The following is a 22,234-nucleotide window of genomic DNA, read 5'->3' as shown; positions in this document are numbered from 1 at the left end:
GAGCTGCAGCTGCCGGCCAACACCACAGCCACAGCAATACCAGATCCAAGTCGTGTCTGTGACCTACATCACAGCTCATGGCCACGCGGATCCTTATCCCACTGAGCAAGGCCAGGGATCGAACCTGCATCCTCATGGATACCAGTCGGTTCATTACTGCTGAACCACAACGGGCATTCCCAGCAGGTCTTTTAAATTTCCCTCCAGTGGTGAAGGAGGAGGCGCATGCACGAGCTTTTTGTCCAGATGTGGGGCCAAGGGGGGAAGGGAGGTTGAAGCTTAAAAAGAAGTCAGCAGTCAAAATGAAACATGGAGTCCGACCCTTTATGGTAAGTGACACTGAAGAGATGGTCATTAAATCTGTGGTGAACTACAGCCTCCATATTGCCAAAAAAACGTGTTCAAGCCCTTTATGTCCTGTGCATCATCCACTGCTCGGTGCTTTCTCATTTCATAAAGAAAGTGGTTTCTAACATTATATTGCCATACCTGACCTCTTTAAGACAACCAGAGGCAACCTCTTTAAGGCAACAAGGCAAATGTTTCTTTTGACTACAACATAAAAAAGAGCAGAAAACTAAAGGCTATATTTCTTATGTGTCTTATGTGAGCATAAGCTACTCTCCCTTGCCCAGTATACCCAGTGGTGGAGGAAGTCCCATGCATAGAATCTGTCAGTTTTATTTATTAAATAATTATTGTATAATTTAAAATTTTACCTTCCATTCTCCAGATCATGAGAAATCACCTCCCTTATTTTGTCCCTGGAAGAGCTTAAAATGTGCTCTTGAACAAAGCAAACAAGCATAGAACAAGTAAGCAAAAATAGACTATTCTACCAGTACTCAGCAGGATTATCTCATGCCAGAAGTGTCTGTTGACTGCTGTCTTCATTCTCTCTTAAAATGTAATAACTGCATCGCTTTTGGGAGCACTGTGGGCATCTTGTGTTTTTCAGTGACTTTAGGAGCGTGAGAGATCTTGATTAACATCCCTGGAGAGTCAAGTTGTCTGTGTAGTCAGTGAACAGGTATAGGTCTTATCCTTTCCACAGACAGCAGCCAGGTCATCTGCCCCATCCTTGAGCTCAGCCTCACCTCTGCAGACAGCTGGGCTCTGTGGATGAGAGGTGTCCATATCTTTTCTATTCTTGGCTCCTCTGCTGAGGCTTCTAACAAGGGTGCCAATTAGTGCCAGTTATGATGGCAGCTTTCTGAGGTGAATAAGAAGGGGTTTGATGAAAAACAAGGCGAAAAATCTGACTTCAACACTGTTCTATTCTGAAATCTTTGTTAATTCTTCAGTACTTTTAAGCTGTGAAATGAGGGTCGGATCTTATTTTTGGAATGTCAGTGGATTTAATTGATTAAGTACTTACAAATCTCAAATCCTCCAGATATGTGGTATCTGGATTGAGACAATAGCCATCACTAACTGTTCCTTGTTAATGTTTACCTACCCTTTCTTTTTTGAAGAAAATAAAAAATTAATTTAGAGTCTGTTGAACAAGGAAAAACGAATGAATATATAATCTTAAATTATAATAAAAATTAAAAAACTATGCCCTCAATAATCAATACATTAAAAAACTGTGTACGACTGTTGATATTTTTATTTAAACTAATGTTTTATTTTACTATTTTTACCTGTTTAACTGTGCTTTGCAGAATATAGTCTGATTACACAAGCTAACAGCTTAGGGAGAGGAAGGGATGTGTTTATAAAGCTGACATAATATCAGCAATTTGTGATTACTTCATTTTATTTTGCAAACAGTTACATATGAGGTGGCCAAGATCTTGACTTTCAGCTTCATCTTTTTTCCCTAAAGATAGATTATAACCTAAAATTTGCTCCCAAACTTAAAATCTATCAAAGTTTCTAATTTTGACAATGAAATCATTGATTGAAATATTTTGAAGTATTCTCTTGGAGTTCCCGTCGTGGCTCAGTGGTTAACGAATCCGAGGAGGAACCGTGAGGTTGCGGGTTCGATCCCTGCCCTTGCTCAGTGGGTTAAGGATCCGGCGTTGCCGTGAGCTGTGGTGTAGGTCACAGATGTGGCTCGGATCCCGAGTTGCTGTGGCTCTGGTGTAGGCCAGCAGCTACAGCTCCCATTAGACCCCTAGCCTGGGAACCTCCATATGCCGTGGGAGCGGCCCTAGAAAAGGCAAAAAGACAAAACGACAAAAAAAAAAAAAAATTAAAGTATTCTCGTTAGCATATATCTCTGGTTTCACATCACAGAAATACACATAAAATTTTACAAAGTTTCAAAGTTTCAAAGTTGCTCACAAAAGGAAAAACTAAACAAATATCTGGTCACAGAAAGGACAAGAAACAGAGCAAGATCATTGGGCAGGTTTTTTCGGGTCCCACCATTAGGTTGGATGAATTCCTGTTTATTATCCTCAAGAATCACTTACTGGAAGAGGGAATCTGATTGGCCTGTTTGGGTCACCCACCTACCCTTAGAAGCTGGGGTGCGGAATGGGGATGGCCCCTCAAGAAAAGCTTTGGTGTTATTAGCAAAAAGAGGAACAGATGCCAAGTAGGCAAAACCAAGAGATTTCCTCTGAAGTAACTGGGCTGGTTTGCTGCAATATTGTAGCATGGTCTTGACAAGAGTTTTGGTTTTTTTGGTTTATTTCTTCCTTTTTTTTTTAACCCCAAGAATTCTATTCTTTCAGCAGAAAGGGAACATAAGACAATAGAGAACTAAAAGAAATAACACCTAACACTGAGCAACACATTTGTACATGAAGATTCACTAACATACAATTATACTAAAGATTACATAGAAATCGTTTATTTTAATTGAGTTGGCTTTTTGTTTAAATAAATACTATCTTAACTACATCTTAATTTAAATATTTATTTTATGAAGGAAATAGTAACCCCTAATTTAATTTCATAAATTTAGATGTTCATATTGAATTTGTCACCAGTGAATGATACAATTTGGCATGGTTACCAAGGAACAGAAGTATACGATTTTAAAAAAATGTGTATTGGTCTATAAAGAAAACAAGCATAAAATTATAAACTTTTAATAATACCTTCAACAATATTCTCTATGTCCTTGGACCACATTTTAAAAATCAATTTGAGGAGTTCTCTTCATGGCTCAGCAGTTAATGAACCCAACTAGGATCTATGAGGACGCGAGTTCAATCCCTGGCCTTGCTCAGTGGCTTAAGGATCTGGCATTGCCGTGAGCTGTGTTGTGGGTTGCTGATGCGGCTCGGATCCCGAGTTGCTGTAGCTGTGGTGTGGGCCAGCAGCTGTAGCTCCAATTCAACCCCTAGCCTGGGAACTTCCATATGCTGTGGGTGCAGCCCTAAAAAGCAAACGTAAAGAAATAAATAAGTAAATATCAATTTGAAATGATAGACCTGAAGAACCCCATTCTGATCGTAAGTATTCTTCCTTGTCATTCCTTCCACACCACCAGCATGTCTAGCAACCTACGGGTCTCCCTGAGCCACCTCTACCCCTTGATGAATGATGACATTAAAGACACTCGCACTCTTTCGTATTGTTCTCTCCGACCTCACTCTCCATTTCTTGCCTACTCCCAAGAAAGCTACTGAATTGAATATTCCTACAGAAAATCATGTCAGGCGGCATTGAGTCTGCAACTCCAGCTTAGCCTTCATCACTGTTTAGCAACCATTTCACCTGTTTCTAAACTCCTTACTCCTCCTCTCCCTACACCAGTTCCCTGCATTCGCTGCCCTCTTGAAGCTCCTACATCCTACACCGAACCCTTCTGCTCAGTGACTTCATCTCCTACTTTGAAGAGAAAACTTAGAGGCCATGAGGCAAGAATTCCCTCTGCCTCTCATCTCCACTCCTGAAGCCCATTCACTTTGGCACCTCTTGTCATGCCTTTTGTGTCCCAGTGAGATCCTCTCTCCCAAGACTTTCGTCTCTTTCTATGTGTGATACCTGCCCCTGCCCAGCCCTTCCTACCACCTTGTCTCATCAGCTTCACAACTGCTTTCCTATATCTTTAGTCTCTCATTTCTCTGTGAGGTGTCCTGTCTTTAAAAACAAAACCCTCACAAAACAAAGTCTTATATTATTAACCTTTGTTTTATGTCAGGCAATCTTCTTAGCCCTCCCCTTTTCTTTATCATCAAACTTTTGGAAAGGATTGTTTACCCTTCAACTTCCATTCCATTCCATGACATAACATCAGTTTAGCATAACAGAGTTTGGTTTCTGTCCCCATTGCGTTCTGAAATCATTCTTTTGACTATCACTGACAACCTCAGGAAGTTTTTCTATTCAGTTATTCTCTCAGTGGTGCTAAACTCTGGCTGCACATGAGCATTACCTGAGGTGCCTGAGCCCCACCTGAGCCTAACCGAATCAGAAGCACCGGGCGTTGGAGGCCAGCATTAGAACTTATTCAAAGCTCTTCAGGTGATCCCACCACTTGGCACAGGTTGGGAATCACTCCTTTAGATGATCTCGGTGACAGAACTTATCCACTTTATGTGGTGGTGATCTCAGATTTTTATATATCTTGCCTTCTCTCCTAAACTTAAGGCTTATACTATACTTAGATGCTTGCTAGAAACAACTATCTGGATGTTTTGCAGCCACCTCAAATGTAATATTCTCAAATGAAGCAAATTCTCTTTTAGTCCTTTTTTATTTTTCTTCTAGCATCCTCTTACCTTGCTATGACATCCCAGTTTACTCCTGGTGTTTCTTCTCCTTCAGTGGTTCACGCTGTCACTCAGGGAGTCTTCAAGTCCTTAGATGTTAGCTTTTCTTCAAATTGAGTATCCTTTTCTCATTTTCACTGCTATTGATTCAGCCTATACTATAATTAACTCTGGTGAAACTTTGGGCATCCATGGCTACCAGCTACCACTTTCTCCTAATTCCAGTTAAAACCTACACCCTCTTGCTTTTCTCCTTAAAGAAAATCTGCTATCCCCCTTTGACTTGGGGCATGATAGAAATTCCCTTTGTCTGATGTGCAGAACTTTGCATAGTCCCAGCTTTCCGGTCTTCTCTCTCATCCCTTTCCCATCAATACCACACTCCTTCCATCCCCATTTGATCACATTCCTCAAGCACAATTCTACATCTTTTGGATTTTCTCTTTCTTCCTTCCCACTGCTGTATTTTTCAATTAACAAATCCCTATTCATTTTTAATATGTTCTTCTAATATGGTGGAACTGTACTTTTTATCTCTTCAATACTATACTTCTCTCTAATGTTGGGTCTCAACCTAGGATCCATTGATAGAGTTCAGGAGTTCTATGAACATAAATGGAGGAAAAAGAGTATTCCCATTTACATTTCTAATTAAAACGTATTTTTTTTCTATTTTGAATATACGTAACAAACCACAGTGGTACTAGCCGTGTCTCTGACATTGTCATCAATAAAAATTATAGTTGCATTCATATCACATTACAGTTGGCCAAAATGTCTAGAAATATTATTTATGCTTAATACAAAAAAATTATAGTGGTTATTAAACCTGTCTCTGTGCCGTTTATTTAATGCATTAATAAAGAAGCACTTTTATTAATATTTCACGTGTGACTTTTTCCATATTTTGAAAACTGAGTTTCAGTATAACTGATTTCCTAACTTCTCATATTTTATGAAATTATTGTTTTTTCTCTGAGCAGACTATTCTTGACCTAGAGAGTGCCAAAGAGGTTCAAGATACAAATGACACTTACTTAGCTGTATCCTGGATTCCAAGGCTGTTCTTCTCACTCTCTTCTGGGCTCTAGGGACAATTTTCATTCATTTTTCTATCCATATGGCTAATATAGTTTATAATACACAGTAGGTGCTGAAAAAGTATTGACTAATAGAATTAAAGAATGAAAGCTTACCTGTTACACAAATATTCTGAACACAGAAGACAACATTTCTCAAAGTATAATCATAGAAGTGCTGAATCAAAACCACCAGGCGCTTGTTAAAATGCATATTCACTCCAAGATATTTTGAATCTGAATCCCTGGAAATATAGCCTTGCATTTTCAATTATAGCAGTTTATCCAGCCATTCTTTTGCAGGTTAAAGTTTGAGAACTTGCTACAGTTGGCTATGTGATGCACAGCAGCCTTAAAAAATAAAAAAAAAGCAGGACCTTTTGTAAATAATTCCAGCTCCCTAGCTTTATGTTCCTTCTCCACAAAGTGATTCTTTAATGGCTGCACATACTCCCTTCAATATCCTATAGGTTTTGTAGTCAGTGCCACAGAAGAGGGCTTGCTGCTTTTTCAGAATGAAGAATGAAGAGTCTTGGGGTGTGTGCTTTTATTCATTTGGTCTTCTGGGCTACATGGTCCCCCCACTTTTCATTGACTGACCCAAATAGTATACCACCTGCTTCAAACAATATACACCTCCACTGATCTTATGAAATATGCAAACAATATACACCTCCACTGATCTTATGAAATATGCACAGTATTTTTCAGCCATCCGTCCTCTTTTCTTCACTCCCCTCTATCAGGGCAAGGCAGCTTTTAAACTTTTTCAGAGATGGGCTGGGGATGGATGAAGTCACTTGAAATTGCGAAGTCCGCATAGATCATCTTGGTACAACCCTGGCCACACTGTCCCTGGGACGTCTGATGTGAGGAGTGGTCTAAAAACAGCCAACCAAACTAATAAACAGAACAATTGGAGTGGAAGAAGGCCGGCCAACCATTTCATTTTATTCTCTATTCATACTGGGTCAAGAGTGCCCATCCTTCAAGAACACTCTGAAAAAAGAAAGGTACACCTTTAAACTATAGACCACTCTTCTGTTCAGATATCATTTTATGCCGAATTTTATAAGAAACTAGTTTTAAACATGTTAAAGAAAATTTTGAGCACGTTTTCAGCCAGTCTCAAGGAAAATTATAATTTAAAACATTTTCATTTGTTAGGGAAGATTGATATATAAGACTTTCCTATTTTTTTATGAAAAATACACCTTTATCCACTTTGAGAAAATTATATTCTTTCTTAGAAGTCACTTCGCCTTGTCACGGAATGCAAACACCCTCATTATTAACTTCTTCCTTTGCCACACCAGGTTTCTAAAGAGAAAAAGTATTTTTTATTCATATGGAAAAGGCTTTGATTTGTATCATGAAGTCTAATAGTAGACTGAAAGCTGTTTGAATGCAGATAGAATGTCTTGGGAATTTTTGCATCCTTTACAGTGTGTTTTATACATAACAGAACTTTAATAATGTTTTATTTGAAAAAAATGAATATTGTTCTGAAGCAATAGTGATAGCTAATAAATATTAAGTACCTAGCTAATAAAAATTAAGTACTGGGGTACCAGCACTGTTCTAAGTACTTTACAAATGAATGTTCTTAATAACCCTGTCATACATTGTTACTCGTTACCCCTTTTCTAGAGAGAGAGGCCAGGAGAGCTAACTTGCTCAAGGTCGCACTCCTAGTAAGTGTGATGTCAGAATCTGAACCCCGGCAGACTGTCTCCAGAGCTAGTATGCTTTTTTCCAACACGGAATGATTTACTCTTTATTGTTTTAGCAGAAAATGACAATGATCCGTATTTAACAGAAGAATAGATTCTTTCTGAAGTTAATGTTGAAAGCCTCTTCCAGGACATTGTTCTGGCCTTTTCACTGTTAAAAGGTTCTTTGGTGCTTATTTGAAACAGATGCAAACACTTAAAACATCCATTCACATTGCATTTCCCTATGATTTGCTGGAATATGTCAGGTTGCCTCCAGGACACCCATTTCTAAATGACTGTCTGATTTCATTCGCCTTGCGACTCCTTTACAACTTCATGGATCTGTTCAAGCGTGCTTGGTCAGAGGTTGATTAGTGGCTCTTGCCAACATTCTGTCTCCTTCTGTTGCAGAAAGCTCTAGGACAGCCAGGAGAAGAAGCTGGGTGGCTTTTTCAAAGCAGTTTCTTCAACCAAGCCATTTGGCGAGACATGATGACGGGCTAATGGCAGTGCAGTTTATTCTCACATACTTTTAAGTCCGGGAATTATTCTTTGGGAGTTACTTAAAAGCCTTTGCCTTTCAGTTGGTTTGCTTTTTTCTAAGGTATTGTTTTTCAGTAAACATAAGATTAGGCTGACTTTCTCTTTTCACAAATGTTGCTTTTTAACTCTCTATTTTTATTGCTTGTTCAACTCTCCTGATTGTTTAAACCGTATATATCTTATAATTTTGCATGCCAAGTTTCAGGGTAGAAATGTCACTGGGAGTTCTCAATGTGGGGCAGTCCTATCTCTCTTGTCCCTAAGGATAGATGAATGACAGTTTCATTGTAAGGAGCTTTGTTTTTATCTACAGTTACGAGAGTGATTTGGTGTCGTTAGCCAATGAGCGCTTTGGCTAAACAAAGTTTCTGGTTAACAAAAATACATCATGGATTCAGAAGGTCCCTTAGAATCTGGTTTTATGTCAACGTTATCTCAGTGATTATCAGTTAAAAGAGTATCTGGGAAATGTTTGAGGAGCAAAGAAGATATGTTTGGATTATACTTAGATTTACTGAAATTCTGTTCCTGAGTCATTTGAGCTAAGAATGGAGAACATTCTCTCTTACAGTGAAGCTTCAGCCTCCTTCCAAACCAAAGTTGTAATCTGTAGAAGAAATGCAGTGAAAATCTCCTTCTTATAATGAAATTCTTCTGATAATTTGGCACATGTATCCTTTCAGCGGTACCTACACTATTTTATTTGATAGCATCTTTTGTGTATTTTTATCATTGTACTCGTACCTGGTCTGAAAATGTCCTGTTTGTGTATTCCTCAAATGCTGAAATATACTCTCTGAATCTTCCCTTCACACCATGTAATTGGGATGGCAAATATTCAGCACCCTCCAATGTTTTGTTTACATTGGAGATACATTATAATATTTGATGTGGGTGCTCTTGAAAGAACTTAAGGTGAAGTTGCTTATTTATGGAATTCCATTTTCAGTACTAAATATACATAGTGTCATGGCACCTTTGGCATTCTTTGATGTGCACTGATTTGGGGTTTTACGTAGAGGATTGGCGATCCAAGGATTTTTTGCTAGTCTGGTTCATTGCTGTGGTACAGAGTAACATTTCACTTTTTTTTTTAGGATGCTTATGACCTTGTTAAATAGCAGTCCAAAAATCATGTGGCTTGTTTTGATTTTAACCAAAGTTACAGCTGCCTAGCTGTAAAGCAGTCAGTTTCTCTTATTATGACTAGTTCTTCAACTTGTACTGTTTTAAATTGCCTGCAATTAGCATATTTCAACCTTATTTTTAGGTTTAAATTGCAGTGTGAGAGTGTACTCTCCTCTTAGCTAATTAGTGCTATCAAGGAACAGTAGGTTACCTCATTAGTACCATGTGCATTTAATTAAAGAAGAGAAAATTGGAGTTAACCTCATAGTTAATATTTTCACAGAGTGCTACAATGCCAACACCTCCAATTGGAGTCACACCCCTGTGTATCTAATTATGCACTGGTGCCAAATAAGGTTAGCAAGGGTACTACAAGGCTGTTGACAAAATAATTTAGATGAAAACGTGTTTGTTGGATTCTGACAGTAAAATATAACTTGAACATTTTTTCCTAGTCTTCATCTGCCAGCGTCAGGCAACATACTTCTTAGGAAACAGAAGGAAAAGAATATTTTGGAAGCCATTTTTTTTCTGTTTGAATTAATGTTGCTCTTATCTTGAAGAAAATGGCATATAGTCATGTAAAGCATATACAACCTGTTTCTTAAACAGAGCCCCTGAACTTCAGATATGTATTTGAAAAGAATTATTTATAAGATGTAATATTTACATGCATCAAACCACTACAAATACTCCCTGACACCCCTACCACATCCCTCCTTGCTTTTCTTCTTTTCTGATATACTTGTAATTTCCCTTGTGTATCTTATGAATGGGGATCATCCTTTCATATCATACATGAAGTCTAAGGATGTGTTGTCACATGGTCTATTCAAATGCAGTGTAATCCTTTTGCCCTTCAGACAAAATCTTTTGAAATGTCTAATGCTACTTAGGTAAAAAATGACATTCCATGTCATTTATCAATAAATAATCACTTTGCTTCTACAGATACAAATGCAAACTGAGTGTATTTGAGTGTATAGAGTAGTTTTCAGTACAAATGACACAGTTCAACAGGTTTTAACAGTGATTATGGAGTTTGGCCCTATAGCCTTAAATATATGTTTTATGGCAATATTTGTATTCAGTAATGCAGAGCCAACGTGATCTATTTAAAGGGATTCTTGTGATTGTTCTCACATCTCAGGACAAGACAAGGATCTATGTTCATTTGTGTTGGTTATAGTTGACTACAAGTCAACAGCTATTTCAAAAAGAAAGTTTTAGGGACAAATACCATCTCATACTCTAAAATCACAGTACCACCTAAATCTATAGGAGTATTTATTAACATTGGGCCATGATTTTAGCTTAGAAATGAGAAGTGAGGTTCCTAAATTTGGATCATGGTAGATAATAACTTTTTGGTGAATGGTTAATTCATATGTTCAGATATTCAAATTAGTATCTGCCAAATTACCCCTATTTTTAAAATTTATGCTGTGAGACAAGGATGGAATAGTTTTGTCAATGTTGAGCTACCAAGATCATAATCCAAAAAATATTTTCTTTAATGATAATGTACATTTTTAGCATAAGCCTTAAAATTGAAAAAAAAAAAAAAAGCCAACTCCTGATTCTCTTTGTTTAATCTAGGAATTGCTTCCAGAAACAAAATTATGTGTCTGTGGCCACTCTTCTGGTGATGGGCATCCTCACAACACATTTGCAGTAAGTTACACTTAGCCATTCAGCTGCTAAGCACAAGGCCATAGACCCAACCCCACTCAATAGATTGTCCGTGGTTTTTCATTAGCCACTGCCTTCCATTGAGCAAATAACCAAGAGACGACTGATGTAAAGGCACAGATGTAATTAGTTTGTTTTCTGTTACTTCTTTATTTATGATTTTTTATTTTTCCATTAGAGTCGATTTACAGTGTTCTATCAACTTCTACTGTACAGCAAAGTGACCCAGTCATGCATATATGTATCTGTTACTTCTTATATTCTCACTTCGGTTATGTTTCATGAGGTATACAGTTCCCAATTTCTATGAATTGATGGCAGTAAATTATACAAATACAGGGAGTTCCTGTTGTGGCTAAGTGGTAGTGAACCCGACTAGTATCCATGAGGAGGCAGGTTCAATCCCTGGCCTCGCTTAGTGGGTTAAGGATCCGGCATTACCGTGAGGTCACAGAGGCAGCTTGGATCCTGCCTTGGTTAATAAATATATAAGGGCATATGGCTCTTTTGCTACTGTAGTAAAAGTAGTGGGCCACTACTTTTCTCGAACAGATTTAAAATAATTTGATGAGATGGTATGGATATGTGTAAAATAAATGGATAGAGATTATAGATAGATATAATTCCTATTTTTTCAGGACAAGTTGCTGTTTCCAGTTCTGTAAGTTATGGTATAAATATGCCAAGGCCTCTTTTTACATATTCTGCCACCAGAGTGTAATTTGCCTTTTTAGACAATAATATTCAATGAAAATTGCTTTCTTGACCCAATTCGCACACCAGTTAGCCTTGGAAATGAATAGCAGTCCTGAAGTGGCCATTCAAGAATTTTTAAATAGAGCAACTTCATGTTTCTATTTGTATGGATGCTTCCTGTATTCTTAAGGAATCTCTACGTATGTAAGTCACATACTTTCATATCTAGAATTTTTACTTTTTTCCTTAAAATTGATGTAACTTTCTATTTTCTACCATTTAAAATATTCCTAAAATGGCTCACCCAAAATTTATTTTTTTACTATCATATACCAAAATATTTCCAAATCCATGATTGATAGGACACAACATAATTACTCTTATAAACAGATTGTTAGTAACTTCCTTTTTTTTTTTGTCTTTTTTCTTTTTAGGGCCTCACCAGCAGCATATGGAGGTTTCTACACTAGGGGTCCAATCAGAACTCAAGCCTCTGGCCTACGCCACAGCCACAGCAACGCAGGATTCAAGCCGCATCTGCGACCTACACCATAGCTCACGGCTACGTCGGATCCTCAACCCACTGAGCAAGGCCAGGGATCGAACCCGCAACCTCATCGTTCCTAGTCGGATTCGTTAACCACTGAGCCACATCAGGAACTCCAACAAATTGTCAGTAACTTCTTAAATTAAGAAGAAATATCTAATTTCATGCCTCGGTTTTTAAAAAAGATTGTTCTAAATAAAGAGTGTCAAATTAATATTGAACGCTGTTCTTTGTGGAAAATATAGAAACAGTAAACATTTCTTTAAATGTTAGATGCAAAAAAAGAATAGAAGGGAAAACAGAAATAGCATGTACTATTTTATAGAAATAGTGATTGCAGAGGATTGGTAATGAATTTTGTACATAAAGTTAGATTTCATAATAATCTGAAATTATCTAGTTTGGGGTTTCATTCATTTTAATTCTAAAGTGTTTTCCCCTCCTGAGCTTTCTTTGCATTAAAAACATTCTAAAAAATAGGAAAAACTTAAAAGCAGTGTTAAGTTTTGCTGAAATTATGTAAATCTCTGTGTAAAACTAAAACCACCTTAATTTCTAAGTTTTCTTTGTATGTTTTAAAGGAAGATAAATTTAAGTTAAACTTCAAAAATAACTGAATATTTTAACTTAAATGAAGAAGATTCATCCAAAAGTATACTTTTACAATAGTGAATTAAAAATGGAATGGGCAATATTGCTAAATGGAAACACTTTTTCCTAAAATAATCTCAATGGAAAAATTGTTTTTGTTAGACTGAAGACATAGCTTAACTAATAGTAGTGTTTGTTCTTTATCTGCATCTATTTCTATCATTTAAAAAAAAAATCACTCTAGGGAGTTCCCTGGTGGCCTAGTGGTGAGGACTTGTGCTCTTACCACTGTGGCCCAGGTTCAGTCCCTGGTCTGGGAACTGAGATCCCACATCAAGCCGCTGCATGCCATGGCCAAAATAAAAAAAAAATTAAAAACACTCTATTCCAGTGATGGAAAATAAATCTATAGCATCAGATATTTATATTTTCACTGAAATATTTTCAAAATGAAAACAAACCATAGAGAAATGAAATGAATGGCTCTCAGGTGTCATGATATTCTTCAATGGCAAGCTTGAATTTATAGCCTAAATTTGTGATCACTAACGTATTGGTCAAATCCAGAGGTTTACCAAATTGTTTACAGATGCCTCGAATGCTGTGTTGAACAGAAGTCTGAGGTTATTCCATGTATCTAAGACTGCAGGTAGTCTTCAAGACAGAAAGAACACTGGGATAGGCCAATGAGGACCTGCTGTAGAGCATGAAGAATTATACCCAGTATCCTGTGGTAATTTATATGGGAAAAGAATCTGAAAGAGAATGGATATATCTATATGTATAACTGAATCACTTTGTTGTACAGCAGAAATTACCACAACCTTGTAAGTCAGCTAAACTTAAGTAAATCCAAATATTTCTTAAAAAAGAAAAAGAGAGAGAAAGAAAGAAAAGAAAGAAAGAAAAAAGAAAACCCTGGGATGAATTAGTGAGATCTGCTGTGGGTGGTGGGGAGAGAGGACATGGCAGTGCATGGGCCCGTGTTTGCTGTACCTCCAAAGCACCAAATTTAATACTTCAAATTAATCATTGAGTGACTTTGCAAGTGAGGCGTCTTGATATCACAACACACGGGAAACATTAAATACTAAGTAGGTGCTTGTTTCCTGTATTGATTACATTAGATATAAACCTTCTGCAAGCTGAAATGGCTGATAATGTGATTTGAAACCAAGACGCAAATTAAAGCAAATACTATCTATTATTCATAATTGATTATTTCTATGTGTTGGGCATGGCTCTCTCTCTTAGTATTTGTTAAAATACCACTAGTATACTGGAGTAGTACTTGACTAAATATGGAATACCCTGAGACCACTGGTGGGCTGAAAAGAAGAAAGGATAGATGGGGTTATCTCAAGCCGGTTGCATTCCTTTATAATCTATATAACTCACATTTATAATAAACGGTGAGTTGTTGTAATAGTTCTCTAAATTCCTAAGAGACCCTACATAATGCCCTATCAATGGGTTAACTTAATATCACACATATAACTTCCATGATTGATCAACTTTCACAAATAAAAAGCCAGAATTTTCAGGCATGTATTCTAGAGTGGCAGATTAAATTCATTTTTACTCCCTCTCTTTTCACTTAAAAAAATAAAATCCTGTAAGTTTATTAACAAGCCTGAAGTAATGCACCATAAGTCTCAAGGGAGGAAGGCCACTTACAATTACCAAATGTAGGTTAAAGCCCAAATTATCTTTTTTGTTTGTTTGTTTTTTGGTTTTTTTTTTAAGGTACACACCCACAGCATATGGAAGTTTCCAGGCTAGGGGTCGAATCGGAGCTGTAGCTGCTGCCTACAGCACAGCCACAGAAACACCAGATCTGAGCCGCATCTGCCAGCTACACCACGGCTCATGGCAACACTGGATCCTTAACCCACTGAGCAAGGCCAAGGATTGAACCCATGTCCTCATGGGTGTTAGTTGGGTGTGTCATCGCTAAGCCATAGTGGGAAACCCAAAGCCCAAATTTTCTTATAGAAATAAGTAATATGACATATTTGTTATTAGATAGATGCCAAAAGCTCTTGTGAATATCGTCCTCTTTTAGTTATTTATTGTTATCAAGTTACTAACCAAAGATGCAATGAAAATATACTTCAGAGGGATATTTTCTGGTGTTTTGGTTTGAAAGTAACCAGATGCTAGCCATTATTACCACATTGTTGAGTAGTAGTGCCATTTCTGTGTACCCACTAGTTGGTTATATTTACTGTGCCTCCACTAGTTCATTGCAATCCTGGGCAGTAGTAATTGTACTCATGTCATCTCTACCTAAAAATTATGATCTTAAATTCTATCTACCTTTTTTTTTTTTAAAGAAATGCTTGGGCACCACAGGTTGTACATTTAATATTCTAAAAAATAAAAATTTAATATTCTTATAAGTTTGAATTTTATAGGAAAAAAAGCATTTTATTTATGGCTTTAAAAGACAAGAATATGACAGTAAGTGAGCTTCCTTGTGAGAGATCACTTTTCAATCCTTGCTTTTCATACTCACTGTTTTCAAATTGTATATATTTAACTGTAATCTAGAGAAGTCTTCACTTATTTTGCTTTCCTTTCAAACCTTAGTAATGGGATCAATTCCTTCCTTTTTTTCCCCGGGTATATCAAACAGCTTTACCAATGGCTAATTCTTTTGTGATCCTAAATTTCACAATCTTTGGCTTCCCTGATACACTCTAGTAACCCAAGTTCATTCGTCAGTAACTAGTCGTTCTTGACACCTCATCCGCTTGAATGGCCTTATTAGCACCTACCTGCAGATGATATTATTGATGTCTTGCCTGCAGTTTTTTACACCTAGTGAATACTATTTTACATAGGCCTCTGCCTGTTAGCTCTAAGTGCTAAGGCAATTACAAAGAATGCTCAGACTCGTTGTCCTTTGGGTCTTAATTCCAAAACTTTTACCATTGGGTCAAATGCATATTTTGGTGAACAAAATTGTGGGATCTATAAATTAAGAAATAAGACTTGGGTGGTCTTGGACTAGCTGCTTTCCATCACATTCAAGTTAAATTGCATTGACCACATTGGATCATTTCCCCTACGGATCTTGATTCTGTTATGATTGTCTCCAGAATGTTTTATTTTGATGGGAATTGTGGATTGGAGGAAATAAGAAAAAAGTGATAGTGGTGATTTTAAGAATCGCTTATTTTCTGTTACAAAGTCATCTGTCTTTTTAGGCTTCACATAAATTCTACCCATTACCAACTAATTTGTCAACCAGCTTTCTCAGTTGAACAGTGGACAAATTGCTTGATCTTTTTTAGCTTTATACTCTCCATCTGTAAAATTAAGGCAATAATAGTATCTACGTCATAAGGTGGTGATGGGATTACATTTGATAACCCCCAAAAGTACTTAGCATGATGACTGGCATGTAGGAAGTGTGCAGTAGATGTTTGAATCAGTATCTGTTGTAACATCAATAAACTCGAGCTTGTACCAAAAAGGCAGTTCTGTTTGACAGAATTTAAGTATATATTTGTTATTGACATGAAGTAAGACGCTTATGTCATGACCAAGACAGATGGCAATGTTCCTTACTGAGAGGGAAGTTTTTATATTCACTAAGTTGAACACTAACTTTTATACTCACAAAAATCAGTTATCCAGATGCTTTCTGATTTCTTAAGCTAAGTGAAAGGAGAGAACCCTGCCTCACCTGACTTAAGTGACGTCCTCTAGCAGTCAAAGAAAATCATGGCTAAAGGATGTTAAAAAAGTGATTCTGCCCTCGATTGTCTGTATCCAGCCAGAACACATGAAGATGAAAATTAGGAAATACAGGGGCAGTGCCAGGTTACCTCCAGTTATTTCTTCTCCATATTCTAAATGCATTGGCAGAAATTAATAAAGAATTAAAGAAAAATTACTACTTATTAGAAGTATTGATAATTTTAACTAACAAGCTGGGGGCAATTAACCAGGGATAATGTTGTGATAAATTTTTGGGAGAGTCCTTCCTTATAAAACCTCTACTGCAAGATTTAACTCTTTGCTATTTGGTGTTAAGTTGTGTTGGTACAAATTTGATTTTTTTATGAAGCAGTACAAATCAGATTTGTTAATTCACCATATTCATTTGGAGTATTTTGTATTGCTATTATGAAAGCATTGATAATATATTAAGTCCTGGGTATGAAATTAAATCTTAAGATAATCAAATATTTCAAATGCTTATATTATAGCTGATTTGCCATAAAGCTATAATGTAGTAGCCATGTATAGGACTACTATTACAAACCTTCCAGACTCTCCGCTGGAAATAGAATAAAGGTTTCTTTTTTTAAAGCCTTGGCTGATATTTGTATGCAACTCCTTCATTAATCTTTTTCTCTCCCAGTGTAATTCAAGATATTAATAATTATCTGTACACACCTCACTCAGCTGGGATGTAGCTCCCTGAGCTCAGTTCATTCTAGATACCTCTCCTGAGTGATTGCCTCTCACCTTCTATTTTATTGCAATATTTGAGACTGCTATGAATTCTCTTGATGTTGGTTCCAAGAAGGACCAGTAGCAGAGCTTTTTCAATGGAGATTCCTCTTTGAAATTTATAATGAATAATTTACTCCCCTTGATGATTCACCAAAGCATTAGTATGGCAGAAATCAGGGGTTGATGAAAGGATTATTTATTTAGTTATCTGGTTTTGTTGCTGTTAATATATTTTTCGTCAAATAAATTGATACACACACTAGAATATGTATGTGGCAATAATATGAATTTATGGTGCCCATTCAAACAGACTATTTTTTCTTTCACATTTAAAGTTATTTGTAATGAGCTATTAGTGATAGTCTCTGCAAATATGAAATATAATCTGTATTAACGTCTAACAGTTAACTCTGTAGTGCTTGCATATATCTAAACATAGCGGATAGAATGTGTATTCCATATTTATTACTTGTGTTTCTGTTCCTTGTATATTTCCACATCACTTACTGTAGCATGGTAATAAGTGACAGGCACAAAAACCAAGTCATCCTAGTGTATAAATGCTCACATCTCAAGAGAACATGTACACACTCACAAGCACACACACATACATATCTGAAAGATCAATTATGTAAAAGAATGTGCGTGTGTTTTTATTGAGTTCTATCTGCAATTCATTTTCCTTTCTCTTCTTTTTTGAAGTTAAATTTTTTCATGTTTAATTTCCATTAGGCAGATGAGTTATTTGTTGTGCACAGGATTGACAAAAAAACAGAATCAAATTCTTATTAGTGGCAACTTTCATGCAGCAATATATTTACTTAAAATATTTCTAAATAACCAGATTTTTTTATATAATTTCAGTACGTAAGATATTATGCTAAGCAGTACGTGGTTCCTATTGACATTAAAACTTAAGCCTGAAACTGCATGCTGTACTTTAAATCTTTATCCAGCGGAGTTCAGAAAGCTTACTCTTACCAGATCTTGGCCATACCACAATCATATAATGCAGATGAAATTCACTTGTTTACTTCCAATTAATCGTATTCATTATCCTAATGATAATATGCAAATAGATTCAGCCATCAGTAAGACAGTCTTATATCAAGTTAAGGTTTTCAAGATGGAACTTCTGTCACATTTAACCTTAAGAAGCTGCATGACTCTTATAGCCATATTCCCAAGCTCTTTTCCCTGAAGTCATCATTACCATTCCAACAGACCCTCTTCCTGTGCCCTCTTAAGAGAGATAGTGTGAGATATATTGGAATACTGGCAGAAGTAATCTACCATTCCAATCCAGAGTACCAGTTACAACATCACATTCCAGAACAGTAATATAATACCTTAATTTTAATTGAGAATTTGAGATGTAAAATATTTAGTCTGGCTTAAGACATAGAGTATAGAAAGAAAGAGAAATAAAGAGATCTTTCTCTTAAGTAAAATTATCTAAAGATATATTACAGTGAAGGCAGAAATCAAGTAAATATCTCAGTGATAAATTCTCATTAACTTAAGCATAATTCATAAATTTACATGTGGTTATGTGGTTTTAGAGAGAGAGAGAATGTTGGCAAAGTGATGTCATAAAATTTTGATAAATAAGCTTAAAAGTTTAAGAATTTAATATTATAGGGAGTTCCTGTCGTGGCTCAGTGGTTGGCGAATCCGACTAGGACCCATGAGGTTGTGGGTTCGATCCCTGGCCTCGCTCAGTGGGTTAAGGATCTGGCATTGCTATGAGCTGTGGTGTAGGTTGCAGATGCGGCTCGAATCCCTCGTTGCTGTAGCTGTGGTATAGGCCGGTGGCTACGGCTCTGATTCGACCCCTAGCCTGCGAACCTCCATATGCAATGGGAGTGGCTGGAGAAATGGCAAAAAGACAAAAAAAAAAAAGAATTTAATATTATACATGCAAAGCTAAAGAATATTTTCTTAATGCACAGGTAATCAAGACAGAATTAAAATAAATAAAATAATGTGAATGATATGGGTACTATTGTTTTACCCCTATTTCTCCCTAAATCCCTATTGCCTATTAGTTGCATATCTCATATACTCTCTTATATTTAGGGCGAAAGATATACTTTTTAGCATATTAAGCATGGGAAACATACTTTCTCTGCATGTTTACCCTTGTTTTTCTATATATGACCTATATAGTAACTCTGCTTTATTGGAAGGTTGTGCCCTGTGGCTGCATTACCAAAATAAAGAGGAGAGCATGTCTAACCAACGTGAATATCCATCATATAATGAGTGGTGGAATATGTTACCTTAAATGAGCTTTAAGTTTAATTTAACTCCTTTATTTTACCGTTGAGAAAACTTAAGAGTCTAAGTGACTTTCGTATATCTCTCCATTGCTCATTGAATTCAGGAGAGAGCTATTGATGATCTGATGGTTCTTTGGTCTTAAGCCATGGTTCACATGTATTAATTCTGACAAGCTGTGTTATTTTAATTGTAACTCTATAGATCTGTCACGTAAAAAAATCACTCAATTTTTTTCCAACTGTTGATAATCATATTTACCAATGATAAGGTCTCAAAAACCAGGTAGATTTTGTGGTCACTTTTGAAATTACAATGTGTATTACCTGACCACTTGAGGTTTATTGAGGACACTTCTAAGGTCTTGATCAGATCTAAGAGACAGTTTTATTTATAGGTTAATGTTTTAGAAAAGAAAAATTCAAGGATCTTTAATGATTCCTCCGGAAATCATGAAATCTCAGACTGTTGATTTCTTGCTTACATTCTTTTATTAGGACTTTAACTAGAAAAAAAAGACTTTTTAAATTCAATTTTTATTAGAATACAGTTGATTTACAGTGTTCTGCCAATTTCTGCTATACAGCATAGTGACTGTATATATACTTTTTCTACTACAGCATAATATATATGTGTGTGTGCATGTATATATATATTCTTTTCCTCATATTATCTTCCATTGTGGTCTATCCCAAGAGACTGGATATAGTTCCCTGTGCTGTACAGTAGGACCTCATTACTTATTCATTCTGAATATAATAGTTTACATCTACCAACCTCAAACTCCTATTTCTTAAAGGTATAGAGGGCATTGCTAATGTAATTCCTAATATTTAAAGGAAAAAGCTTAATAGTTACAGAGGCTTAATCCGTTACTATACTTGTCCTTTTGCTTAGACTACACATCCAAGCAAGATCAGGTCCTCAACAGAGAGGAACAAAGAAAGTTTCCCTGACTTTTTAGGTTGTCTGTTTACTATCCATCAGACAAATGTTGTGTCTTAACAATTGAAAGTGATTAACAGGTCATCCTGACTTTAAAGTACAAACAAAAAGGGATGAGACAATACTTTTAAGTTGGATATTGAAAGAGCAAACATTTAGATAGGTAATGCTCAGAACTGATGTTTGAACCGACCAGATAAATGCTAAGTGACTAACGTACAACTTTGATTCTGAAAAATATATTTATAGCACTTGCAAATTAACTACTTAAAGTCATAGAAATGAGTACAGAGATTATAATTCAGTTAAGAAATTATGCTTCCAGAAAAGTCCTAGGGGGAGTTCCCTGGTGGCTTAGCAGTCAAAGATCCAGCATTGTCACTGCTGCAGCCCAGGTTCAATCCCTGGCCCAGGAATTTCTTCATGCCACATGCCAAAGTTCAGCCCCCCCCCCCCAAAAAAAGTCCTACAAAATATATGGAACAATCAACTCTAACAATGTTAATTAGCATATAAACCATTTTTATTGATACCATCATAGTGTAAATAATTGCTCCTATTTCTCCTTTCTCATAACTTGTATTCAGTTTTTAATGACTGCCTAGTGTCTGATGGGTAAAATTTTATGAACCTAAGTCTTGTAATTATGTTCCACCCTACAGATATGGACTCTTTTTCTTTCCCAACTTTATCTTCTATTATTTTACAAATAAAAATGTTGAGTTCTGACTGATATGTCTACTTTCTGTTCCCAAGTATACCATATCCCATTTTTTTCTGTTCCTTTTCTTGTGTTATTATCACTCTGTAATCTCGTTCCTTTTCTTATCTGCTTACCGGATTCTACTGATTATACAAGGTCCAGCTCATTTACTGCCCTGCATGAATGCTTTGTGACCAGTGTAGTCCACATTGATTGATTATTCTTTTTTACTCTTTTGATCTTGTATGGCTATACTAAGCCAGGCCATATTTTTGGAATTATGTTTACAGAGGTCCCTGATAATCAGTTTCTTTTTTTATATGTATAATGATTTTTATTTTTTCCGTTATAGTTGTTTTACAGTATTCTGTCACTTTTCTACTGTACAACACATACTCACCAAGCATATCCCGTGTATAACTTACAGTGCTACAGAAATTCTCAGTAATGATAACCTATTGAAAAATATTGAAAAGCGTACACTAAGAAGATGGAAAATCTACAGTTTAGGACTGAAAAGAAATTCAGAAAATCAGACTGTAAGAAAAGATTTAATCATTGGTGTGGAGGAATTAGGAAGAGATATATGGAAGACATTTTTCTGAGATGAAGTTTTGAGGAAAAAAAAAACAAAAAACAACAGAAGCATAAAGCGCATTCCAGGCATTGGGAATAGCATAAGCTAAGCTACAGAAGAAAGAAAAAAGTGTGTGTGGGGGGAGTTGGTGCGTAGTCTTTAAATATATGGACCACAACTAAAATATAAAGTTTTAAATGGCTTTTAAAAAAAAACCTTAATTATTCTGTAGGATTTTGAGCAGTGACGTGGATGTAACATAACTTGGCTATCTTATTTAAATATAACCTTGGGAGCCATAGGAAGAAGTGACTGGAAATAGAAAAGTATTAGTCTAGTGTCTAGGTGAGAAAATGTTGTCCAGAAAAATTAACATGGTAATCTTAACTAGGGGAAGGACAGGGTAAGGAGATAAGAAGAAAAAATTTAAGGGAGAATACAAATCTCCAATTTAAAAGGTATGTTGACCATTAGCGAAACAGGAAAAATTGAGATCCCTGGAAATGTGTGCCTGGATATTTGTATTTGTTTGATTGGGAACCTGGTGATATCTAGAACACAGGAAGAATAGTAGGTTTGGTGGTAGGCA

At 36.2% G+C, this 22,234-nt stretch overlaps 1 protein-coding gene across 1 annotated transcript in view; it reads left to right on the top strand.

The window, feature by feature from the left end:
- FOXP2 (forkhead box P2) overlaps positions 1-22,234 on the top strand; it is a 545,958-nt gene that overhangs the window by 416,191 nt on the left and 107,533 nt on the right. The window contains exon 6 of the mRNA XM_047762905.1: positions 10,744-10,818. Coding sequence (XP_047618861.1) covers positions 10,744-10,818 — 75 coding nt within the window. The remainder of the gene's footprint in view (positions 1-10,743; positions 10,819-22,234) is intronic.

This window comes from Phacochoerus africanus, chromosome 16 (assembly GCF_016906955.1).
Source record: "Phacochoerus africanus isolate WHEZ1 chromosome 16, ROS_Pafr_v1, whole genome shotgun sequence".
In the NCBI taxonomy this organism is placed as follows: domain Eukaryota; kingdom Metazoa; phylum Chordata; class Mammalia; order Artiodactyla; family Suidae; genus Phacochoerus; species Phacochoerus africanus.
The sequence above is the reverse complement of the archived record's forward strand: the minus strand, read 5'-3'. Positions and strand labels throughout refer to the sequence as shown.